This window comes from Protomyctophum parallelum (genome assembly GCF_964188405.1).
Source record: "Protomyctophum parallelum genome assembly, chromosome: 3".
Taxonomy (NCBI): Eukaryota; Metazoa; Chordata; class Actinopteri; order Myctophiformes; family Myctophidae; genus Protomyctophum; species Protomyctophum parallelum.
In genome coordinates, this window is record NC_139698.1 from 13,720,958 (window position 1) to 13,744,580 (window position 23,623).

Consider the following 23,623-nt stretch of genomic DNA (forward strand, 5'->3'; position numbering starts at 1 on the left):
TAGGTACTAGTTTTAGATTTAGATTATTATGACAAAACACTACCCACTTCAGCCCATACATTTCAACCATTTGAAAATAGCCGATCCCCGATCTACAAACTCACAATGTGTCGCATCGAGCTTGTAGATCTGCTATTTTCAAAAGATTTTTTAACATACATTTGAAAACTGGTGAAATGAGACCTTCTGCATAATGACACAAAATCAAATCCAAAAACAACAAAATATTCTACGTTTGTGGTCTGAGAGGCTAAATCTCATAAAATGGTGATCCGTGGCTCAAAATGCAGAATAAACAATGGACCTTGATATGAAAAATGTTGAAAACCACTGGTGTATATATACGGCAGTGGTTGCATTGCAGCCTCCTAACACACGTGCGACCCGCAGGTACGTCCGTGAAAAGACCAAGACGGATGTGGACATGCGCGTGGGGGTCCACAGCGGCACCGTCCTGGGAGGTGTGCTGGGCCAGAAGCGCTGGCAGTACGACGTCTGGTCTACTGACGTCACCGTGGCCAACAAGATGGAGGCCGGAGGAATACCTGGGTAATGATGACTTTTCATATTTATAATATATATATATATACTAGAAAACAGTGCCCGTTGGGGAGTGATCAGGTGTGATCAATTGGCTAATTGATCACACCTGATCACTCCCCAACGAGAGATGGCGTGTGACGTGAGATGGCGCGTGACCTCGGGCGATATTTCTTTTGTCAGCTGTGATCCGAGTGGTCCCTCGCTTATAGACCCTTGTACTGGAGAAGTATAGTACTTTCAGTTAGACATGCAGCAGCAGCCCCCCCTTCTCTCCATTCAATTGAGCGCCACAGCTGAGATCAATCAGACTAGTTAGAGAGGGGAGCTCAGAACAAGGATTGAGCATTTTGGTTAATATTTCTTATTAAAAAGATCACAAAAGGAATGTGCTAGAGACTTTTTGACAGACTCAGACATTTATGTTCTACAAGCCTGGGGCCGGCGGGCCGTATGTTTGACATCACTGTAATATGTGTATAAGCAGCTTATATACACATAACCACAGAAACTAATATTCTAAAGTGACTTCCTGGTACAGCACAGCCTTTGCTTCCCTAGAAATAGGAACATGAGGAAGGGCTGTGCATGTACTGGCTCCCAGGTGATGTGTGCGTTATTGTTCCAACATAATTAGGCACCATTAGTGCCGAGCTGAACCTCCCTGGATATCTCTATAAATTATAGATATAGATATCCAGGGAGGTTCAGCTCAGCACTAATATTCTACATTGTAGAATATTAGTTAAGTCTCTGTGGTTCTCCCAACATCTTCATGTAAATGGCCCCCACATTTATTTGGGGCCCATTTGAAAAGATTTTGTGCCAGGGACCCCTTTTGTATTTATGGTGTTAAGATGTTTTTAAGATTTTTCAAATCTGTAATAAAAAACAAGACCACCAACAACAGATCCACAAGCTCACAGTGAGTCTCATTGCAGCATTTTGTGAGCTTGTAGATCAGTTATTTTTCGAATTGCCAAACAATTAAATGGATGAAGAAGAAAAAACGTGAATTTAACAAGGATAGGAGAGTGTGGTTCCATAAAGTCCATGGAACATCCCCTCCTTTGTCTGCTCTTGGCTCAGCCGTTTCTTTCACCTCTTTGCACGCTGCAGGCGCGTTCATATCTCCCAGAGCACCATGGAGTGTCTTCATGGGGAGTTTGATGTGGAGCCCGGTAACGGAGGTGATCGCTGTGACTACCTGAAGGAGCGAGGCATTGAAACCTATCTGGTGGTCGTGCCAAAAGGGCCCCAGGGAAAGAACGGAATCAACGGGGTGGTGAGTGGTAGCAAAGATATTCAATTATTAAAGATAGACCATCCCAATTGGAGCCAGTAGAGGCAAAATGTTACGCAAATCGTACAAAATGTGTAGTATTGTGTGGCTTGTGAAGATCGGGTCCAATATTTAGTTCAGTGACCATGGCGCAAAATAATCGTTCAGAAGCGGTGTTCACACTCACTCTTTCATTGGAAATAATAGTCTCTAATCTGCTTACTGGGAACCCCGGCCCTTGGAACCCCCTCAAGGACCCCTGGGGGTCCCTGGAATGGACCCCACTTTGAGAACCAGTGCTCCACCCTGTCCAGCAATTATTTACTTGCCTCTGTGTACTGTATGTACTTTAATTTAATTGCAAACCTTTATTTGTTCAGGGAGTGCCTGTATAAGCAGCTTATACACATAACACAAACTTTTCAATTGACAGACAGGGCGAGACAAGACCTAAACTGAGTCAGTATCATACTAGATGATTTTCAATTGATCAATTGTTTTAGAGAGCACATGTCCAAGCTTCAGTGTTGACCCGGGATAGTGTATTTAGTACTGTGCCTCGTAGCGCGCCTATATTGGCTACCCTACTTCCTGATATAGAATATCTTTTTTGTTGACTAGGAGTGTTGACAATTACAGTACTTCTCCTAAGTTACTGTCATAATGTAGGCTACTGTATGTTTGCAGTCTAATACCACTTGCAACTTTCCCTGTGTTGTTTTTAGTTGTTCATTGTTCAACACACAATTGTGATCTTGCACTTTTGCAAGCTGCTTTGGCTAAAGAGCATCTGCTAAATCACTACATTGGAAATGTAGTGCTTTCTTCGACTTGATATGAATGAAAGATATATTAGATTCTGTGTTGCTCATACCACTGTATGTTAGAATCTGAAAGCTCATTTTCAGTTCAGAAAGATCCTTTCTATTCAACTACTGCATGCGTCACTTAGTGCAGTCACTGCACTAAGTGACGCATGCAGTAGTTGAATGCAATGAAAGCCAGTGTTCTTAGCGTCACACTGCACTGCAGTGTGACGCTAAGAACACTGGCTTTCATTGCACTTTGAATAACATTTTATTTGGCACATGCTCATAGTGATCACCAGTTTACGTCCCTTTTTGCTGGTTTCCCATGATTAGAAGCTGTCTGTGACCTCGTCCAATGGCAACTCTCCGCTGTTGATCAACACGACCGACTGCAACGGCAGTGTTCACACCGGCTGCACCACACCGGACGACCAGGAAGAACTGGATACACGGGTAATTTAAGCACAGACCACATGATCTCCATATCCCTGGTTCAGTTCCGGATGGAGACCTGTATGGCCTGTTGGGTGAGCAGCAGCGCTGGGCATTCAATACTGATGGATGCTTGGACTGGGCCTCAAAAGCAGTGGCATCAAACTATTCTTTCTTTAAAGGTGATATAGACAGGTTTTCAGCCAAAATCTAAAATATATATAAATGTATTTGTTTGGCCTTTTCCTATATTATGATGCTGAGGTGTTCTCCTGCAACAGCACACTCCCCCTTTGCCCCCCCTGTGGCTGAATGCGCTGTTTATATCCACTACAGTTTACTACTCGGGACGTCGGAGGGAATTTAAACTTTTAGCCAATTGCAGCGCGAGGCAGTGGCGGTGTTCAACCCAGTAGTATTATAATGAAAACGTGATGCGATTTCAATGTATAATATTATCCCCATATCTTAGTTTCACTAACATTGTTCATGTGAAATAGTATGTTTATGATTTAATATTTAAGCCTATTGAAATTATGAGAATCGCTATGTATAGTGCATGGTTGGGTGGTGTGAAACTGAACAACACCAGCAGCAAGCACCCCTCAGAACTCGGATGATCCTTAGTCACAGAACGATAAAATCTCCTGGTTAGGCCTACATCAATATCGTTCTCGTTCATGTGGAGTGGGTTGTATGTGCTTATTTGTTGAAATGGTGGAAGTAGTGGACTGTGGAAGTGAGTAATAGTATTTCACCAGCCACTACCGCGGCGACTGCCTGCCGGCCGGCTTGAAGCGTGCATTCAACCCGTGCTCGCCAACGGGGACAGGCTAGCCGTCGCGGATCATCATATCGATTTCTTTCATTGCAATGAATAACCATGGACAGAGTAGTTCACATGAACGATGCTGTAGTGGCTGGAGCATTTGAGGGGCAATATGTTTTATATGCACGATTACAAATAAAAGAGAATTAAATTGAGAGCCAGTGAGTCTCCTCTACTTCCTACTTCTTCATTTGCGGGACTCAGTGTGATATTGCGATTATGCTACAGTTACCCTTAAAAAATGTCAACTCAATGTCATTGTTGTAACTATGATATCGATAGAAATGTATAATCTTTTAATGTCATATTTAGCCATACGAGCGCAATATCCATAGCGTCCCTCCCAGCAGCAACAACAATCCCATAGCCTGAAGTGACCTGGCTCAGCCAATAGAATGAGGGGGGGAGGGGGGTGGAGCTAGATTTGCATTTGTTTGGAAACACTCACTCACTTCTGTGTACAAACACTGGAAACTTGTCTCTATCACCTTTAACCAACCAAGAGCCTCAATGTTCATGTTTCAGTGTGTGAGCCTTGTTGTTTATTATGGACTCTCATGCTGGCCTCTCACACCCGTCTTCCCTAGTAAGCCTTGAGCTTAGAAAACTCCCTACCTCTTTGACATTCGAAAAATCTCAGCATGAAGAGCATAATGGGCTCCTATTTCCCAGTATGCATCTATACAGTACATTGACATAAGTGCACTTTACACCCAGAACTCTTCATGTGACCTCAGGTAGTGAACCCATCATTCCCTTCATGTGACCTCAGGTAGTGAACCCATCATTCCCTTCATGTGACCTCAGGTAGTGAACCCATCATAACCTTCATGTGACCTCAGGTAGTGAACCCATCATAACCTTCATGTGACCTCAGGTAGTGAACCCATCATTCCCTTCATGTGACCTCAGGTAGTTAACCCATCATTCCCTTCATGTGACCTCAGGTAGTGAACCCATCATTCCCTTCATGTGACCTCAGGTAGTTAACCCATCATTCCCTTCATGTGACCTCAGGTAGTGAACCTATCATTCCCTTCATGTGACCTCAGGTAGTGAACCCATCATTCCCTTCATGTGACCTCAGGTAGTGAACCCATCATTCCCTTCATGTGACCTCAGGTAGTTAACCTATCATTCCCTTCATGTGACCTCAGGTAGTGAACCCATCATTCCCTTCATGTGACCTCAGGTAGTGAACCCATCATTCCCTTCATGTGACCTCAGGTAGTGAACCCATCATTCCCTTCATGTGACCTCAGGTAGTTAACCTATCATTCCCTTCATGTGACCTCAGGTAGTGAACCCATCATTCCCTTCATGTGACCTCAGGTAGTGAACCCATCATTCCCTTCATGTGACCTCAGGTAGTGAACCCATCATTCCCTTCATGTGACCTCAGGTAGTTAACCTATCATTCCCTTCATGTGACCTCAGGTAGTTAACCTATCATTCCCTTCATGTGACCTCAGGTAGTGAACCCATCGTTCCCTTCATGTGACCTCAGGTAGTGAACCCATCATTCCCTTCATGTGACCTCAGGTAGTTAACCCATCATTCCCTTCATGTGACCTCAGGTAGTGAACCCATCATTCCCTTCATGTGACCTCAGGTAGTTAACCCATCATTCCCTTCATGTGACCTCAGGTAGTGAACCCATCATTCCCTTCATGTGACCTCAGGTAGTGAACCCATCATTCCCTTCATGTGACCTCAGGTAGTGAACCCATCATTCCCTTCATGTGACCTCAGGTAGTTAACCTATCATTCCCTTCATGTGACCTCAGGTAGTGAACCCATCATTCCCTTCATGTGACCTCAGGTAGTGAACCCATCATTCCCTTCATGTGACCTCAGGTAGTGAACCCATCATTCCCTTCATGTGACCTCAGGTAGTTAACCTATCATTCCCTTCATGTGACCTCAGGTAGTGAACCCATCATTCCCTTCATGTGACCTCAGGTAGTGAACCCATCATTCCCTTCATGTGACCTCAGGTAGTGAACCCATCATTCCCTTCATGTGACCTCAGGTAGTTAACCTATCATTCCCTTCATGTGACCTCAGGTAGTTAACCTATCATTCCCTTCATGTGACCTCAGGTAGTGAACCCATCGTTCCCTTCATGTGACCTCAGGTAGTGAACCCATCATTCCCTTCATGTGACCTCAGGTAGTGAACCCATCATTCCCTTCATGTGACCTCAGGTAGTGAACCCATCATTCCCTTCATGTGACCTCAGGTAGTGAACCCATCATTCCCTTCATGTGACCTCAGGTAGTTAACCTATCATTCCCTTCATGTGACCTCAGGTAGTGAACCCATCATTCCCTTCATGTGACCTCAGGTAGTTAACCTATCATTCCCTTCATGTGACCTCAGGTAGTGAACCCATCATTCCCTTCATGTGACCTCAGGTAGTTAACCTATCATTCCCTTCATGTGACCTCAGGTAGTTAACCCATCATTCCCTTCATGTGACCTCAGGTAGTTAACCCATCATTCCCTTCATGTGACCTCAGGTAGTGAACCCATCATTCCCTTCATGTGACCTCAGGTAGTGAACCCATCATTCCCTTCATGTGACCTCAGGTAGTGAACCCATCATAACCTTCATGTGACCTCAGGTAGTTAACCTATCATTCCCTTCATGTGACCTCAGGTAGTTAACCTATCATTCCCTTCATGTGACCTCAGGTAGTGAACCCATCGTTCCCTTCATGTGACCTCAGGTAGTTAACCCATCATTCCCTTCATGTGACCTCAGGTAGTGAACCCATCGTTCCCTTCATGTGACCTCAGGTAGTGAACCCATCATTCCCTTCATGTGACCTCAGGTAGTGAACCTATCATTCCCTTCATGTGACCTCAGGTAGTTAACCTATCATTCCCTTCATGTGACCTCAGGTAGTTAACCCATCATTCCCAAACCCTCGACGGAGGCTGCGGCTGCGGGACCTGGCGGAGCGGGTGATCGACGCCCAGGAGAACGAGCAGGAGCTCAACAAACTCCTCAACGAGGCTCTCTTGGAGAGGGAGACCATACAGGCGTAAGTGAAGTAAAGCAACGTCATTACCAGCTATACTTTTCCATCTGAAAATAAATACAAACAAACATTTACATACGATTACAAGGGATGCACTGATATATCGGGTATCATCAGCTGTATTCACCATTTCCGTCTGCCTATCTGCAAATCAGATAACATTCACTGATGCTTTTCCGTCTGCCTATCTACAAATCAGATGACATTCACTGATGGCAGTGGCCAGGGTTTTATCTGCAAATCAGATGACATTCACTGATGGCAGTGGCCAGGGTCTTTAGGTAGTTGTATAGCAGCCACATGTATTTTTCACAAGAAGAATCTTTGTCGTGTGAAAGCTCATTTTAAACAAATTGGGATGATTTGAATTTGTGCTCTTTCAAAGATAGTATAGGTTTTACAGTTATTATTTCTATAATGAAGATTTCCTTAACAGTTTGAGGGCCGCTAATTGTTTAATCCAATCCGCTATACCCGACATTTGTTTAATGCGTTTAATTCGCCGTTTTAAAATAATTAAAAAGAAACAGCTGATTTTTCCGGGACCTGATGACGAGGCCGTCACGTTATGATGACGAAATGGGAAATCAAGTCATCATCTGGGCTGCTAGAGCTTCTGGGAAATTGAGCCCAATGCAAGTGAACGGGGTGTTTGTTTGGACTACAACTTGCTCTGCACTGTGCAACCACGGATTTCCGTGGTTGAAAGCTGCAAATACTTCAGCGTATGCTCCAAGGGTAATAAAACAATCTCGGCAGCGTAGAATATCTGATTAAAATGCGGGTAAAGTGTTGTATGGAGTCACAAAAGGGGGAATACATAACAAAACATGGTGCATCGCAATTGTAAATTGTGTTTCTGCTGTGACAATGAGAACAATTTCTACAGTTTATAACTCGCTCTACTCAACCGATTTCCAACCCCAGTCTGTAATGTCCCGTTGTGTGAAAGGAGAGTGTTATTATAATAAGATAATACTAAAAGCTGTGTGGGTGGGTGTGCTGGGGGCGCAGCTCTTTTCTCCTCAGCATCAGACATAATTGTGATGATGTGTACCTCTTGTCAGTTTGAAGGGGAAACGCACCTACCGCCTCACGCTGAGATTCGTGGACCCGGACCTGGAGACCCGCTACTCTGTGGAGAAGGAAAAGCAGAGTGGAGCCGCCTTCAGCTGCTCCTGTGTGGTCCTCCTGTTCACCAGCGTCATGGAGGCCCTCATCGACCCCCTGTGAGTAGGCCTGGCATGATCAGGACATTTTAGTTCACCATTAACCCATTTTGACCTGGGAACCATTCTGCAAATGTCTTCTAAATCCCGACTGTTTTCTTGAAAAAAAGCTATGTTTTTCTATGTCAGTCAAACACTTTCATGTCACTTTTCACGATTCTTAAAAAAATAGCAGACCTACAAGCTCTAACATAATGCTAACACCAAAAGGGATTCCCGCCCAAAATGGGTTAATATTGCGGTACAAATTATTGTGTTCTGGGCATTGACCTTTTGGAATGTAAACCAAAATTACATTTCTGTTTGCCTTTTAGGCTTTGTAAACCGAAATTGCAGGTATGACAAAAGAAATATACAAAAATAAAAAGAATACGTTGCCAGTAATCAAAATAAATAAAGTAGGATGGCCAAAACAGGCCATAATTGTAATACATTTTCAATTTTATTTATTTTCAAAAGTGCCATAGTGAGATAAGCTTGTAGATTGGCTATTTCAACAGATAATTTATACAGATGAGTGGAAACGATTCTTGGCAATTATGCAAAAATGATTGTGTAAACTTATTGGGATCAAGAGATTATGTAATGATTATGATGACAGGTCTGCCTTGTGATTCACCAGGAGGCCATGCTATCGGCACTCAGCTACTTGATAGCCAAATTCCAATATCCCAACTTCCACACTCGCACTCTCCACACTCACGTCCTCCACTTGTGCATCAGTCCCGCCACCGTGCCAGGAGGAGAGGATTATATGAGAGTCTGGAGGAATCAAGCCGGCTGGACTGATTCCAATTCCTCAGTTCTGCCTGCTCACTCACTTGCTATTCCCGCATTTCATGTTTCATAGATGCTGCTGCTATATTTCTCATATCTGAGGTGTTTGACATGCATTCTCACACAACAAACGGCATGATTCTATGAATAAAAATCAACCCGTTATTTAATTTGTTGCTTCAGAAATGAATGATCTATATAATGGCACTTCGGTATCTCTGCAGTGTAATCAAGTGGGACACTTTCGCCCTCAAACCGTTCAACACACACATGCAGGCACGTTTTGATTACATTTTAGGATATGATGAGCACGCAAGAGAGCTCACTCGCTCCTGTCGCGGCTTCTTCAAAAGCAAATTGCCATTCGGGACAATGTTATTTCCGTGTGGGAGGACTATTTATCCGAGCTGGATCACCAAGTGTGGAGTGAGCGGGTGAGCAGAGATTTGGGTATTGGAATTTGGCTATTGTCAGTCCCCCTTCTGTCACTCCTCGGGTCCATTTAGTAAGTTTGAGGTGCTGGTACGTGTTTGTGTGCCGTGTTAAAGGTTTTATGACATTCATTTTCATTTATTTTTCTTTTTCTTTTTTCTTTTAGGTTTTATGACCTCAATTACACCCAAAAAACCTGAACTTTGAACATTCAGTGGATTTTCTGTGGTCTGAAGGTTTCTTTGGGGTTTGGAAGCCTTTTGAGCTACAATGAAAACAGGCAATACAGTGAAAACAGTGACATCTGCTGGCAAATCCCATTGACTTATATGGGATTTGCAGGGTCTTACATCACTTACTGCCGGCAAATCAGAGCACCTGTTTGAGCCAGAAAACCGCAGATCACAGAAAATCTACTGAATGTTAAAAGTTCATGTTTTTTGGGTGCAATTGAGATTAGAAAACCTAAAAAAACAAGAACAGTTCCAAAACCTTTTTTTTAATGTCACAATCCCTTTAAGTAGTCTCCCCATACATTCTGTATTTGTGCCCCGCATCCAGTTATTACACTAGCCCGGGCGCAGTCCGGAGGACGAGAGAAGAAAGAGAAAAACATAGACTAGTTACTAGACTAGGACAACAAGAACTGTCAGTCTCAAAAGGAGGGACTCTTCTTCTGTATTGCTGTCTTCAATGAAGGTGCTGTCTTCGTGTGTGTGTGTGTGTGTGTGTGTATGTTTGTGTCTAGGTTGATAGTCAACTACATCACCCTGGCCGTGGGAGAGGTCTTGCTACTCATCCTCACAGTCTGCTCTCTGGCTGCCATCTTCCCCAGAGTGAGTAGTGACGCACGCATGCACACACACACACACACACACACACACACACACACACACACACACACACACACACACACACACACACACACACACACACACACACACACACACACACACACACACACACACACACACACACACACCCCTATCCACCCTCCTATGTCCAGCTATTAGTGTGTCCACAAACCTTGTCCTACACAAACTTCCCATTGACAATGAATTGATAGTTTTACGTCATAGTGTAAACGCAAACATTGCGTAACACAAACATTGATGACGAAGGTGAGGACTCAAGTTGTGATTGGCCGGAGTGAGATGATGTATGATGATGTAACGATGATAAGAGCGTCCCTCACTTCACACGGGTGTGATTTGTAATATAAGATATTGAATGTCATAGTTCAAGAAATGCGTTCTCTTGCTAGATCAAATAGGATGGCATTGGCTCAGGAGGTAGAGCGGAAGGTTCCCGGTTCGATCCCGCCTGCCCCCCCTGGGTTAGTGTCCAAGGGCATGAATGTGTGTGATGTAATGCACTTTGTAAAGCACTGTTTCACAACTAGTGGGCCGGTGCCCATTCGTGGGACACCGGACCAATTGTTATGGGTCACGACTTCTACACGACGATGTAGAAATTCCATAAATAAAAATGATGATAATTAAGAAATTGTGAAAATAACCAATCTACATTTGTTGATAGATCTGCTACTTTCACTAGTTTTGGGTTTCGACCGGAAAAGTTTGGGAACCACTGTTCATTTTTATTGGTGAAAAGACAAGGACAACAAAAAAAAGAAAAGGAAAAAAGGAAAACAAGGCTGCATTTTTCATATTACAGGATACATTCATTGAAATCCTCATACAACCAGGCAATTACCATTTTAAACAAGTGACTCATACAGCCTCACTTTGATAAGGTTAGGTAATATAATGGTTTACTACATAAAAGCCTGGACTATTAATAGAGGACTCCTCGCTTCAGCATCACCACAAGCACCGTGTTGTGATGGAACAATCTTTACCTACGACATAAACTGAGAATAATCAAACCCAATCTATTAAGTCAGACTCGGCATAGCCTACATACACTTTTGTAATGATTTAGTTTAAATTAAATTAAGTCATACAGGATGTGACGAGGCAGATTCTACCTTGAGAAACAAGACACGTCTGGCCTTGACTGACGTGACCTTGTCTGCCATCATTACCAAATGGATCTTCCATTTCAGCTTGAGCTACATTTAAATCAATTAAAATGATGATGTGTGATTCCCATCAGCAGTTCTACACAGTTGGGGATGTCTGTCTGCAGACTTGGAAGTGTACTGTCTGCAAACAGATGGCTCTGTGATTTTTGCAAGGCGAGTTGCTGTGCAAGTTTACAGGGACCCAGGGCCATGTGAGAACTCACAAAGTCAAAGCACATTATTACTTTGAAAGAAAAAAAAAGATTTTACCCTTAATTTTCACATGTTTGTTTGTGGTCAGGAGGTGCACACACACCCCAAGCTAATTCAACGGGTGCTCGAACAGAAAGAACAAACATTTCTTTATTCGTAGGTTTTGAATAACGTTGCTGTCCGGAGGAAACCTCATAACTAATTTTGTTGGATCCCACGTTGAAAACCACTTCTCTATAGCAAAATACACAAGTTAAATAAAAGTGCCGGAATTTGTGTTCTGGAGTGCACTTGGCCGTCTTCACACAGTGGTCATTTTGTAGTTACCTGAGACTGAGAGTATGACAAAGCGGCAACATGGCCACTGTGTGATAATGATAATGGGCTTTGTGTGTTCATGATCATCACAATCAATATTACAAGTGATTTCTTTTCTTGAAGTCAATATAGACACAAAAGCACCCTCCTTATGCAAGATATGGTTAACCCATTCAAATCAGGAAATCTGTGGCATTTTAGATTGCATTACTATATTTATATAGCAACGTATGTTTTTCAGTAAACTCTTGCAGCCAAATGTATATAAATGTGGGGGTCCTTGTCCTTGGCACACTACTGATTTAGAAGGCCTAAGTACCACTCGGGGAGCATGACGCTCACCAGCACTTTTGATCCAATGTAGCCGACCAGTATTGACATGTACTGTAGAGTAACATGGCAAGCTAGCAATATTGACTGGTCTTGTCGTCCTAACAGGAAACACTCTTCCCCCAGGCTTGTCAGGACCCAAGCCACTCATAGGTACACACACAGCGGGTCAATCAGATGTGCTGTGCAGCATCATTACAAATGATGCACCAGGAGTACATTCATTGGTTCCCATCAATATTAAATGTCATAATATCGTCACGCATCCACATTAAAGTGCCATCGTGGACACAACATAGTGGATTTGCACATTCAAGAGGGGACCCCCTTTTGGTGTTTTAAGCATTATGTTATATTTTAGCTACTGGAAAAATATATTTTTGAAAAATCTTGAAAATGTGGCGCAAATCTTTGAATATATATATTCTTTCAGAGTGAATGTTTTTAACTCAAATCTTTGCTTCTGGGGGGTCCCTGGAACAACATATTTTGAGATGGGGGTCCGCGGCCAAATACAGATAATTCTGGGGGTCCTTGAGATGAAAATGATTGAGCACCACTGATATAGAAACATAGGTTATTTTTTATTTTATTTTTTTTTTCATTTTCTGTTTTTTTTTTCCGTACGTTTGTGGTGTTATGTATTGTAAGTTCGTTTTTTCTGTCTTGTCTTAAAAACCAATACAAATTTAAGTTATAAAAAAAAAGAAACATAGGTTAGTCAGATTTAGAATCCTTTTATTTTATTTTATCGACCTCAGTCCTAAATGGGTTAACCACACAAATCTTGTTTTGTACTTCATCCTACGATGATGATCACGCAATACCACAATAGCAGATCTACAAGCTCACAACATGTCACTTTGTGATGTACTGTGAGCTTGTAGATCTGTTATTTCTTACTATTATTGGAAGCTTTTAATGGTAAGTATTTGTATTCATTTGCGCCTATATTCACATGCCCAAAATAGGGACGCTATGTTGAAAGTGGTTAAAAGACGTACATACATACTGTACTCACAGCTGAGCTGTATAGTATGTATACAATTGAACTTGGCAAGTCCACAAGGGTTTAACTTGAGATTAAGATATACAGCTAGCAAAAGGTCGGTGACACTTTGTATCCCCCAGAGCTGCCGGTGTGCACCGCAATAATGATTGTGCAACTGCAGGGCAGTGCTCTGGGCAAGAAGATCATTGTTTGTCCTATTGACACTGAGACCACAGGACCTAATGTTCACTTACAATTACAAACATAATTGTATAGTTCCTGTTTACCATAATGCAACTACAATGCAATGCGTTTCAAGATTAGGTCTCTGTGCATGGTGACCTTTTATTGGCAGCTGATGGTTGAAAATGGTGTGTTTTGTGTGTCAGGTTTTCCCTAAGAAACTGGTGTCTTTTTCCACTTGGATTGACCACACCCGCTGGGCGCGGAACACCTGGGCCATGGCGGCCATCTTTATCCTTACAATGGTGGACATTGTAGATATGGTGAGTCTTTTCTCATGTGGTTACACAACTTCCAGGGTGCTTTAATGTGGAGATCATGCCATGAACTGGCTATAATGCATGGGAGACCATTTTATAGACAGAAATGGAGCACCGAAGTCCAGACATTAAAGTATTTTCCCCATAAAAATTCCCCATTCTGACAGGTACATGACTCTGTGCCGTTTATGATATTGGGTTACATTTGATAACATCTGTGTTTAAAGAACTTTTATTTTCATTTTCTTACTCTTTGGATAAATTAGTAGGCTACGTTTTCACAGCCAGTTGATGCTTCATATCCATAATTATGAGTAAAATCACTGGGGTTTATTTTTGGAACACAGTTCTTATGACGTGATCTAAGATTTCTCACGCTGTACTGTCTTTCCCTCGTTCCCTTATTTTATCGCTTTTCATCACAATACCATTGCTTTGTCTCTCTCTCTCTATCCCCCTCTACCTCCTCCCTCCCCCCCCCCCCTCCTCTCTCTCTTTGCCTGTCTCTCTCCAGTTGAGTTGTCAGCCCCGAGACCCCATCACAGACAATTCCACTGTGGCTCCACCCTCCTCCTCCTCCTCCTCCACCTTGTCTGGCCCAGAGGGCTGTGTGGAGAACCCCAAGTATTACAGCTACGTGGCTGTGCTGGCACTCATGGCAACCACCATGCTGGTTCAGGTCAGTCACATGGTGAAGCTCACGCTCATGCTCCTCATCACCATCACCACGGGCATAGTCAACATCTACAGCTGGAGGGACATATTCGACCGCTACGACATGGCCCGCTTCCAGGACTACAGGTGAGAAGGAAACTGTGTGTGTGTGTGTGTGTGTGTGTGTGACTGTGTGTGTGTGTGTGTGTGTGTGTGTGTGTGTGTGTGTGTGTGTGTGTGTGTGTGCGCGCGCACGTGAAATGCGAAAGTAATGTACAATTGAACAAATAGCAATGTTATATTCTATGTTATTTGCATAGTAATTTCTGTCTGGGAGCTGATTTACCAGGATTTGGACCTAATCCTAGATCAGCTATCTTTCCTAATAGCCGGGGAGCCAGTCACCCAATATTGCGTAACGTGTAACGCTGGCTGCCTGTTGCTGCTGTTGTAACACTTCAATTTCCCCTCTGGGATTAATAAAGTATATATCTATCTATCTATCTATTATACAGGACCTGTGATGTCATGCCATACTTTTTATTTGTGTTTGTGTCTATTCATTTTATCAAGGTCCACAGAATGAGAGGCCTGCTCTGCCGGAAACACAGCGAAAAAAAGTTATGGCAATTTTTGTATACCACACTATAGACAACCTATAAAGGTAAAGATTTCCAACTACTAAAGCATGATGAAATTTGGAAAAGCTTGCCTTATATTGGTTGTCTATGGTGTGGTATACAAAAGTAATTTTGCGATGTTTCCATCAGAGCAGACCTCACATTCTGTGGACCTTAATGATCAAATTAATAGAAAAAACACAAATAAAAAGTACGGCATGAAATCACAGGTTATTCCTTGAGCTTTTGGTCCTTTGGCCCCCTGACTATAATTTATATTTAAAGTAATTAACTGATTAGTCAGTTAGGTAACGTTAGGTGATTGTGTCACATGATGAGCAGAATATAAGCCGAGGATTGTTTTGTTTGTGCAGTGATCAAATTACGGGTCCAAATCATCAGATTAGGCTAGCTGTAGTATAACCAACAAGACAAAGAACCACAACATGGATTAGAGAGCCATGCACTAGTATAGAGGCCGCCTGGCGGAAGGTTATGTCTCTGGGCCTAACAGTTCACCATCGTGTTCATTTATATAGTTGCTATCTTGTGTGTGTGTGTGTGTGTGTGTGTGTGTGTGTGTGTGTGTGTGTGTGTGTGTGTGTGTGTGTGTGTGTGTGTGTGTGTGTGTGTGTGTGTGTGTGTGTTTGCATTGGCAACAGAATGTGAACATTATGAAAGAAAGCTTATGTTTTGCATCAGTCGCAAAACTAAACCTAAGAACCTTAAATGTATCATTGAACTGACAAATTTAAGGTTTTTAGGTCTAGTTTGGAAATGTGTTTTGAATGGGAAACCTTTTGCCTACATCACTTGCAGTGAGCAAAATGGATATAGATCTGTCCCCCTCCCCCCCTTTGATTTCAGGTCATCCCTTGTTCCCTCTAAGTTCACTATGACTATCATGATTTTCATCACAATGGTCAGCTTCTATTACTTCTCTCGCCATGTAAGTACACAGTCTGCCACAGTTGGCCGTTCCTTCACAATCACATGGTCAATATTAGTAACATTGTCTGCAGTTGGCCTCTAATATCATCCTGGGATCTTTGGCTAAAGGTGGAGCAGCTTGCACGCACTCTGTTCCTGTGGAAAATCGAGGTCCACGAGCAGAAGGAGAAGGTGTACGAGATGAGGCGCTGGAATGAAGCCCTGGTGACCAACATGCTACCAGAACACGTGGCACGCCACTTCTTGGGTTCCAAGAAAAGGGATGAGGTAAAGACGAGCACATCCACCGATTGTTATTGCTGAAGACTCCTCAGCAAACACAACGTATGTTCTTCCCTGCCGATGACGCCTCATCACGCCTTTTTTAATATCAATTGATTGCGGTGATCAGCTGCGTCCAGTTTCCCCTCATAACACTCCCGTTTCCCGGTGGAGAAAATCTGCTGGCTTATGCTTTCTATGGGGACATAGCTTCTTAGAATGTAAATATCTCTGATTGTTCTTTTTTAGACCAAAAACAAGCTTGGTTTGCGGCTGATTTATCTAAAGATTGTATTTCGCTTACAAAAAGTATGTTTTGGGTGGATTAAATGACAATCGCGAGACATGTTACATAGCAGATTTTTACTTCCTGACTCAGCGGTGTCTCGCTCTGAAATAGTGTATGCCAGCCTGCACCACACTAAGCCACCACTAGATGGCGGTCAATGATACTTTTCAACCTATCAAACCCTAATATTTCCCCTTTTTAACCACTTCATTGTTGTTTTGTCTTGTCATCTTGTAGGAGTTGTACAGTCAGTCCTACGATGAGATCGGTGTGATGTTTGCCTCCATCCCCAACTTCTCTGACTTCTACACAGAGGAGAGCATCAACAATGGAGGAATTGAGTGCCTCAGGTTCCTAAATGAGATCATCTCAGATTTTGATAGTGTAAGTGTAGCCGAAGATTCATGATCCTGCCATTTCATTTGTGTATTCCATCCTGAAAATCTGCCTGATTTATTTGTTAACAGTAAAGCTCTTTAATGAGCAACACAGATATACTAGCTCAGCGATTCACAACCTGTGGGCTGGCGCTCACAGATGGGCTTTGAGGATATTGCAAGTGAGCCCCCGAATAATTGGCAAAAACACTTTCTTTGGATGATAACACTAATATTTAAAACGTTTCGCTTTAGAGAATTGTCCGTGGAAGTGGTCCCTGGTCCCGAAAAAGGTTCTGGTGTAGTTTCTATCGGTAGAAATAACTTTGGGTCTCCGTCTCTCGACAGCTGCTGGATGAGTCTCAGTTTCGCTGCATCACCAAGATCAAGACGATCGGCAGCACCTACATGGCTGCATCCGGGGTCACCCCTGACATCAGCAATGGCTACGCCTGCATCAAGGTTAGTGTATTCACAGCCCGAGTAGCGCAGGGAACGCTAAAATTACCCCATGTGTAGCCTGACCTAAGCAGAGACATTTCTGGTCTAGAGGGGCGGGTCGCGCCTCAGAAATGCGCGCACCCTGATTGGATCTCATCGATCTGTCCGTCACCCCCGGCCCCTCCTCTCCCCCCTAGTGCAGCGCTACGTCACATCATTTAGAGCGACGCCCACCCGGAAGGGTTGACTCCCACTTTTAGACTGGTTCAGCCCACGGCTTTTTCCAGGCTTTCATCTTTCGCGCAGACGAAATGAAAGCCTGGGTATCGAGGCTACCCCATGTGTAATAGACTGGAAGCTAACCAAACTACACCCCCTTGTATTGGGCAACTATGAAGATCGATAAGTCTTATAGAAGTCGATATAATACTTAATTACTTACAACTAGTCCTTACCCGTTCTGAATATATGAACAGCAAATTATGTTCAGTGTGGGGAATTGTTTACAGATGGTCTTGGGAAGTTGGGTTGGGCACAAAAGTGGATATGGATATCTTGCTGGGTGTCCAAGCGATAACGAAATTAGGTCACAATTCTGCTAAATTTGACGTAAATTAAATCATGATGTATGATGATAAGAGTGCCCCTCACTTCACACAGGTGTGATTTTTCTTTAATAAAGTGATATGAGGTAGGGGCAGGCAATATGACAAAATATTATATCACAATATCTTTTCAGAAATGATCACAATATTGATATTCATCTGGATATCATATTTTTTATATAATCTATATAATCAATTTGTTTTTATACTGATAGACTATTAGTTTGGTATGCAGATAGATAGATAGATAGTCAATTCATTTTATGAATGGATGGACAGACAGACAGACAGACAGACAGACTATCCGTTTTTATATTGCTGTTCTATCATGTGAGTGTGACATTTAGACAGTGCAGAGGCTACTCGATGGTGAATTAGTAATGTAACATTCTCCTTGGCTTTGACTGCTTCAGTTCAGAAGTGTTGCATTTAGAGTTATGGACCTGAGCTAGGCACTGACTAATATATCCTCCAGCCAGGTCAGTCATTCGTATTGCGCTGCGCACACGCTTTTAGCGAGGTGCTAAGCAAGGGTTGTTTTGGTATATCAATCAATCCGTCCACTCCATGTGCGTGCGCACGTGCACTCTTTACGTGCGCGGCTGCACGCTGTTTCACCCACGTTTGGTTAAAAGTTATATCAAGTGATGTTTTAACATTACAAACTTTCTAAATAACTTTAGTATTCAACGTGTCGGGGTCCTAGCAAGTCCTTCTGTCTTCTGTGCTACCCTGCTGCGTTCGCTCCGCTGCTGAGGGGGCGGTGGGAGCAAAGGGACAGATCTTCAAATGAACACCGCATTGAGCCTCGACACGTTGTTAGCTTGTAGCTCTGCTCTTTTTGGCGAACGACACCGCCGTTCAGAAATATAAATTTAGGTATAGCACCGCGACAATAGAATGTGCACTTGCTGTAGACAGAGACTTGTCTTTATCACGATTGAATGGTCAAATCCTGTAGTCGCACCTGTGCTACAAATCTAATTTTACAACTCGCACGGTGATATTTTTAGTCGCAAATGCGAGTACCTAGTCGCACTGTCGAGCCCTGGGAATAGCTGTAGTATGCGTCTGTCGTCTGAGTTGTTTTCCCCGTGTGGTCAGATGCTTGCCTGGGGTCGGTGTGAAAAAGGGTAGGTGCATTGAGGGGGTTGGAAATATCCCGGTCACTGTGAAGGCCGTAGTACTGTAAATATTACATGAATATGAATGCAAAGTAGTGGTTGATGTGTGGACAGGCTAGCTGTTGCTGCTGTGCATGGTGAGATGTGTGCAAACGGTGTGGATGGCTGGCCTCTGTGCTGGTGGAGAAGTGTGACGATTATGACGTCACAGCAACTTTGCCCGTGGGATCGTGTGGTGATGTAAAAACAATATTTGTACAGTAAATATGACAGTTGCGTCGGTAAAATGTAGCCTAGCCGGATTCTGGGAGCGTGCAGATTTTTTTTGGCATGGAGAGATGTGTGCTAATAGTGTGGCTCGGTCGGAGATAGACCACGGACAAATAAACGGGTTTTTATTCACTAATAAATTCATTATTTATCTTATTGAAAAAATGGCTTCGTTAAGATCTCCATATTATTATGGTCAATGCCTGTGTGAAAAGTGGGAGCGATTGGTGCAGGCAATGAGGAGATACGGTGGTGTTTCTGACATTCATTCATTCATTCAGACATTGACTGAATTATAGTATGATATCATTTGTTTTTTTAGTAATATCTTGATTGGTCTTTCTTTTCAGCGGAAGGAAGAACTGTCAGATCGAGAACGCTGGCAACATTTGGCGGATCTGGCAGACTTTGCTCTGGCCATGAAGGTCACGCTTATGAACATCAACTACCAGTCGTTCAACAACTTCATGCTGCGCATAGGTCAGTGATTATCTCACTGTGTGTGTGTGTGTGTGTGTGTGTGTGTGTGTGTGTGTGTGTGTGTGCGCGCGTGACTTTGTGTGTGCTTGGCTGCGCATGTACGTGTATGCATGTGTGGGCGCATGCGTGTATGTGTGAGAGAGAGAGCATGCACGTGTGTGCGTTCCTGCACTGCATACCCAGGCCAGTATAGGCTATCAAGGCTATGTCTGTGTGCTACACATTTTAAAGAGGGGCTAATTCAAGAACAGAAGGGCCCCAACAGTCTCATTGTGGGCATGACATCTATTTAGCCTTTTTCCTTGTCATTTTATTAGACCACTAATTAAATTGTGTAGGCTATAATTATGAAAAAAGTGTAATGCACATCGATAATAAAAACATTATTTATAATTAACATACTGATGATTGCACCTAACTCGATAAGGCAAAATGGTTGAAGTGTCAAATAACTTGTTTGTCCGCAAACGCCTTTCCAAGTTCTCTTTCTTCACCGTCACTGTTCAGTTCTTGCTGAATAATAACAATAGAATAATGATGAGAGAGCTCTATCCAGGTACACAAATACATATGGCTGAGATTTCAGTTCTCTGTCTGCTGAAAAGTGATAGTCACTACTCACTAGACAAATGATTTGTGGTTTGTCAGAAAGGGTCTTTCCAAGTTCCATTTATTCACTAAGCTACAACGGTGTTACTGTATGTGCCCAGCGGAATCGGTCATACCAGAACCAGTTTAGGCGGCATATTGAATGTTTAAAGAGCCCGTCTGGGAAGCTAGCCTAAGGTTCCAAGTGTCCCTGAGCAAGATACTAATCTTGATCTGCACTGTATGTAGTACAGTATGAAGATCACAATATGTATCCTTTTCTCCAGGTCTGAATAAAGGCGGAGTGTTGGCTGGAGTGATAGGTGCTCGTAAGCCGCACTACGACATCTGGGGGAACACTGTGAACGTGGCCAGTCGTATGGAGTCCACAGGGGTGATGGGGAACATCCAGGTAAAATCTGCTCCATTTTTAGATGTTTTTGGACACTTAAACGTGTACACCTTACCTTCTACAAATAGGCAGACTGTCTGAGTGAGGCAAATCCTGTAAAAGGCAGTAGATGTATTGTAGGTAGGTATTCGGCCGACGGCATTCATGACTGCCTGCCTTTTGTCTATATAGCATGTGCAAACTTTGTTGGTACTAAATGTGTGGTGGGGTTTAACTTGAATCCTGAACACCTGACAGAAGAATGAGTATTAGCTTCTAGGTGGCTAGATTAAACCTATAGGCAGTGTTTATATCAGGGGTTTAACATCAGGAGGTTAGCTGTTGCTCCTGTTCTTCGCAGGAATTGTGGCTCTGGACTGGCTCTGGCACAATAGAATGTTCACACACACACACACACACACACACACACACTACAATGTTGTTCTCTGTCGCCCCCAGGTGGTGGAGGACTGCTATAATATTCTGAAGGACTATGGCTTCCGTTTTGTACGGAGGGGTCCGATCTTTGTCAAGGGAAAAGGAGAGCTACTCACCTACTTCCTGAAGGGAAGAGACAAGCAGGGCTCCTTCATCAATGGCTCGTCTGGCACTCTGCCACATCAGGTGGTGGACAGCTAAGAACCTGACTACTTGGGCCTATGAAACACAAACATTATACAATAGGCCTACATGACACACACACACACTCCGCCAATCAAAAATATTATTTCTTGAATGCATAGATGGGCAGAGGAGATATTTTTTTGACAATGAAGATCTTTGCCTATATGGAAACATTTTTGATACATGCACTCATGTTGACAGAATGTTTACAAGTAATGAAAGCAATTTTGAATACTACTGAAATGCTCACTTGCAGACCTTGTCACTCTGCTGTACAGTTGGACATTTGTTCATTCTGCGAACTGACAGACACTGGCACTGCGTTTGCCTTGTAACGGGGAACGCTTTCCTGAAGTCCCAACAACGCCATCTACTCGGCACTCTAAAACCAAAATGGCTTTTGGGCTGAGGACCTAATTTTTATTCACCCTTTACCATTTTATGAAATACTTCCCTGATGTGGAAAGTAATGGACCGAATTACGTTGACATTTTCTTACTGTTACCGACGATGACAATTTATTTAGCGTTAGACAAAAATAGGCCAAAGTGTGAGATGATGCAGATTGAGTTGCCACCTGCTTCTGCCTGTGTGTATGTGTGTGAGTGCATGTGGGTGTGCGTGCGTGCATTATTCATATAGTATTTTCCCTCTTTATTCCAATCTGGATACCAGTAAAACAGTCGGCTCTGAATTGAGACGAAGAGATGCCACCGTCCTGCCCTCTTGGGTACTGTGCTTTTCTCGTGGCCTGTGGACTCCCTGCGTCACGTCACTGCTATGCCTGTGTCTCATCTGTCGACAACTGGGGGACCACCAAGCTGGTGTGGGACCCTCGAGAATGAAACTGGAGATATTGGTCACATGTTGTGATTGTTTCTGTGCCTCTCTGGAGCATTCATGAGCAGGGAAAAATTGCACATGATTGTATGCGTTTTTTGTGGCTGTACCGTTTGCATCTGCACATGTGCTAAGTTGGGACAAGCGGGAAGATGGCAATCAAGTCGGAGGTTAAAGGGATTTTTCACTTTCAAATAAAATGAACATATATGACACAGGGGTGAAAAATGGGTTACAAAATCGTGGGATAATTTTATTTTTATTTTTTTAAAGGACAATATTGGTCACTAGGATGTGTGTTTTCAATTAATCTATTGTGGTTTAAATGGAGTTTGAAGGTGAAATATCCCTTTTAGTGATGATTGCGGACGCCAAGTGTAATGAAGTGCAATTCAAGGTTGGAATGTATAAGGATGTTTGTTTGTTTTATGTGAATGTTGAGGTGGACAGTATTTCGGGAGAGTTTCTTTTTTGCCGATTGTAAATCCCACACGTGTTGAAGGTTGGATGAAAGTGCAATAGATTATTCTTATACAACCTTCATGTTGTCCTCCCTTAAGGTGAAGTAAACATTCCTTTAATTCATATTTTTATATTATACTGTTTAAGCTTCATTCTGTTTAAAAGAGGACAGAATTGTTCTTGTTGTGAATACGGTTTGGCCAATGTTTTATTGATCTGATTAATTTATTGCAGGGACCTTTTTTTTTTTTTTTTTTTCTGAAGCAGATAACATGTGCCAATGTTGAAGGAATGATTTTTACTTCTATAGAATCTCAGGATTGGGAACAAAATAGCACTTTTGAATGATCTGTATTCTGTAATCTATGTATTTGAGTCTTGGTTTTGGTAAGTCAGGCTTTTGTAAGTATAAATTAAATGCCATCCTCCGAGTCCTCATGTAAGACGAAACACACAACAGCCAAAATGCTGATCTTTTGGTGGCTATATGGCATCATAAGAATGCAGTTTAAATCCTAGGCTTCAATAATAACAATAATAATTAATGCATTATTAGAATTATTATCAAATTGAAAGTTTCGTTCCCTTTGGGCTTTCTGTCTATTTTGTTTGTGAAGTGCATCTACTTATTGGTTCTGAACTTCTGACTGAGCAGCAGACCAGCCCTGTTTTTTGTTTAGTTGTTTTACTTTGGCCTATTTATTGTGTACTCCCATTTGATTTTATTGTTTTTTGTCATGAAGTGAATTGATAAAAAAAAACTAAAAAAAAAACTTGAACCTAAACCTTGAATCTAATCTTGAATCTAAGTCCTCAAGTCTCATGACTCCTCGTACTTAACATGATGATGACATCAATATGATGACATGTATGTCACTGAAGGAGGTG

The 23,623-nt window shown here is 42.7% G+C and overlaps 1 protein-coding gene across 1 annotated transcript in view; it reads left to right on the top strand.

Annotated features, from left to right (window-relative positions):
* adcy3a (adenylate cyclase 3a) overlaps positions 1–23,488 on the top strand; it is a 36,392-nt gene extending 12,904 nt beyond the window's left edge. Inside the window, exons 7-21 of the mRNA XM_083761504.1 lie at positions 391–549; positions 1,660–1,825; positions 2,965–3,084; positions 6,800–6,942; positions 8,007–8,168; positions 10,126–10,213; positions 13,645–13,761; positions 14,273–14,559; positions 15,900–15,981; positions 16,092–16,250; positions 16,771–16,917; positions 17,259–17,372; positions 19,701–19,830; positions 20,706–20,830; positions 21,269–23,488. Of these exons, the coding sequence (XP_083617630.1) occupies positions 391–549; positions 1,660–1,825; positions 2,965–3,084; positions 6,800–6,942; positions 8,007–8,168; positions 10,126–10,213; positions 13,645–13,761; positions 14,273–14,559; positions 15,900–15,981; positions 16,092–16,250; positions 16,771–16,917; positions 17,259–17,372; positions 19,701–19,830; positions 20,706–20,830; positions 21,269–21,448 (2,179 nt within the window). The 3' untranslated portion in view covers positions 21,449–23,488. The remainder of the gene's footprint in view (positions 1–390; positions 550–1,659; positions 1,826–2,964; positions 3,085–6,799; positions 6,943–8,006; positions 8,169–10,125; positions 10,214–13,644; positions 13,762–14,272; positions 14,560–15,899; positions 15,982–16,091; positions 16,251–16,770; positions 16,918–17,258; positions 17,373–19,700; positions 19,831–20,705; positions 20,831–21,268) is intronic.
* The last annotated feature ends 135 nt before the right edge of the window (positions 23,489–23,623 follow it).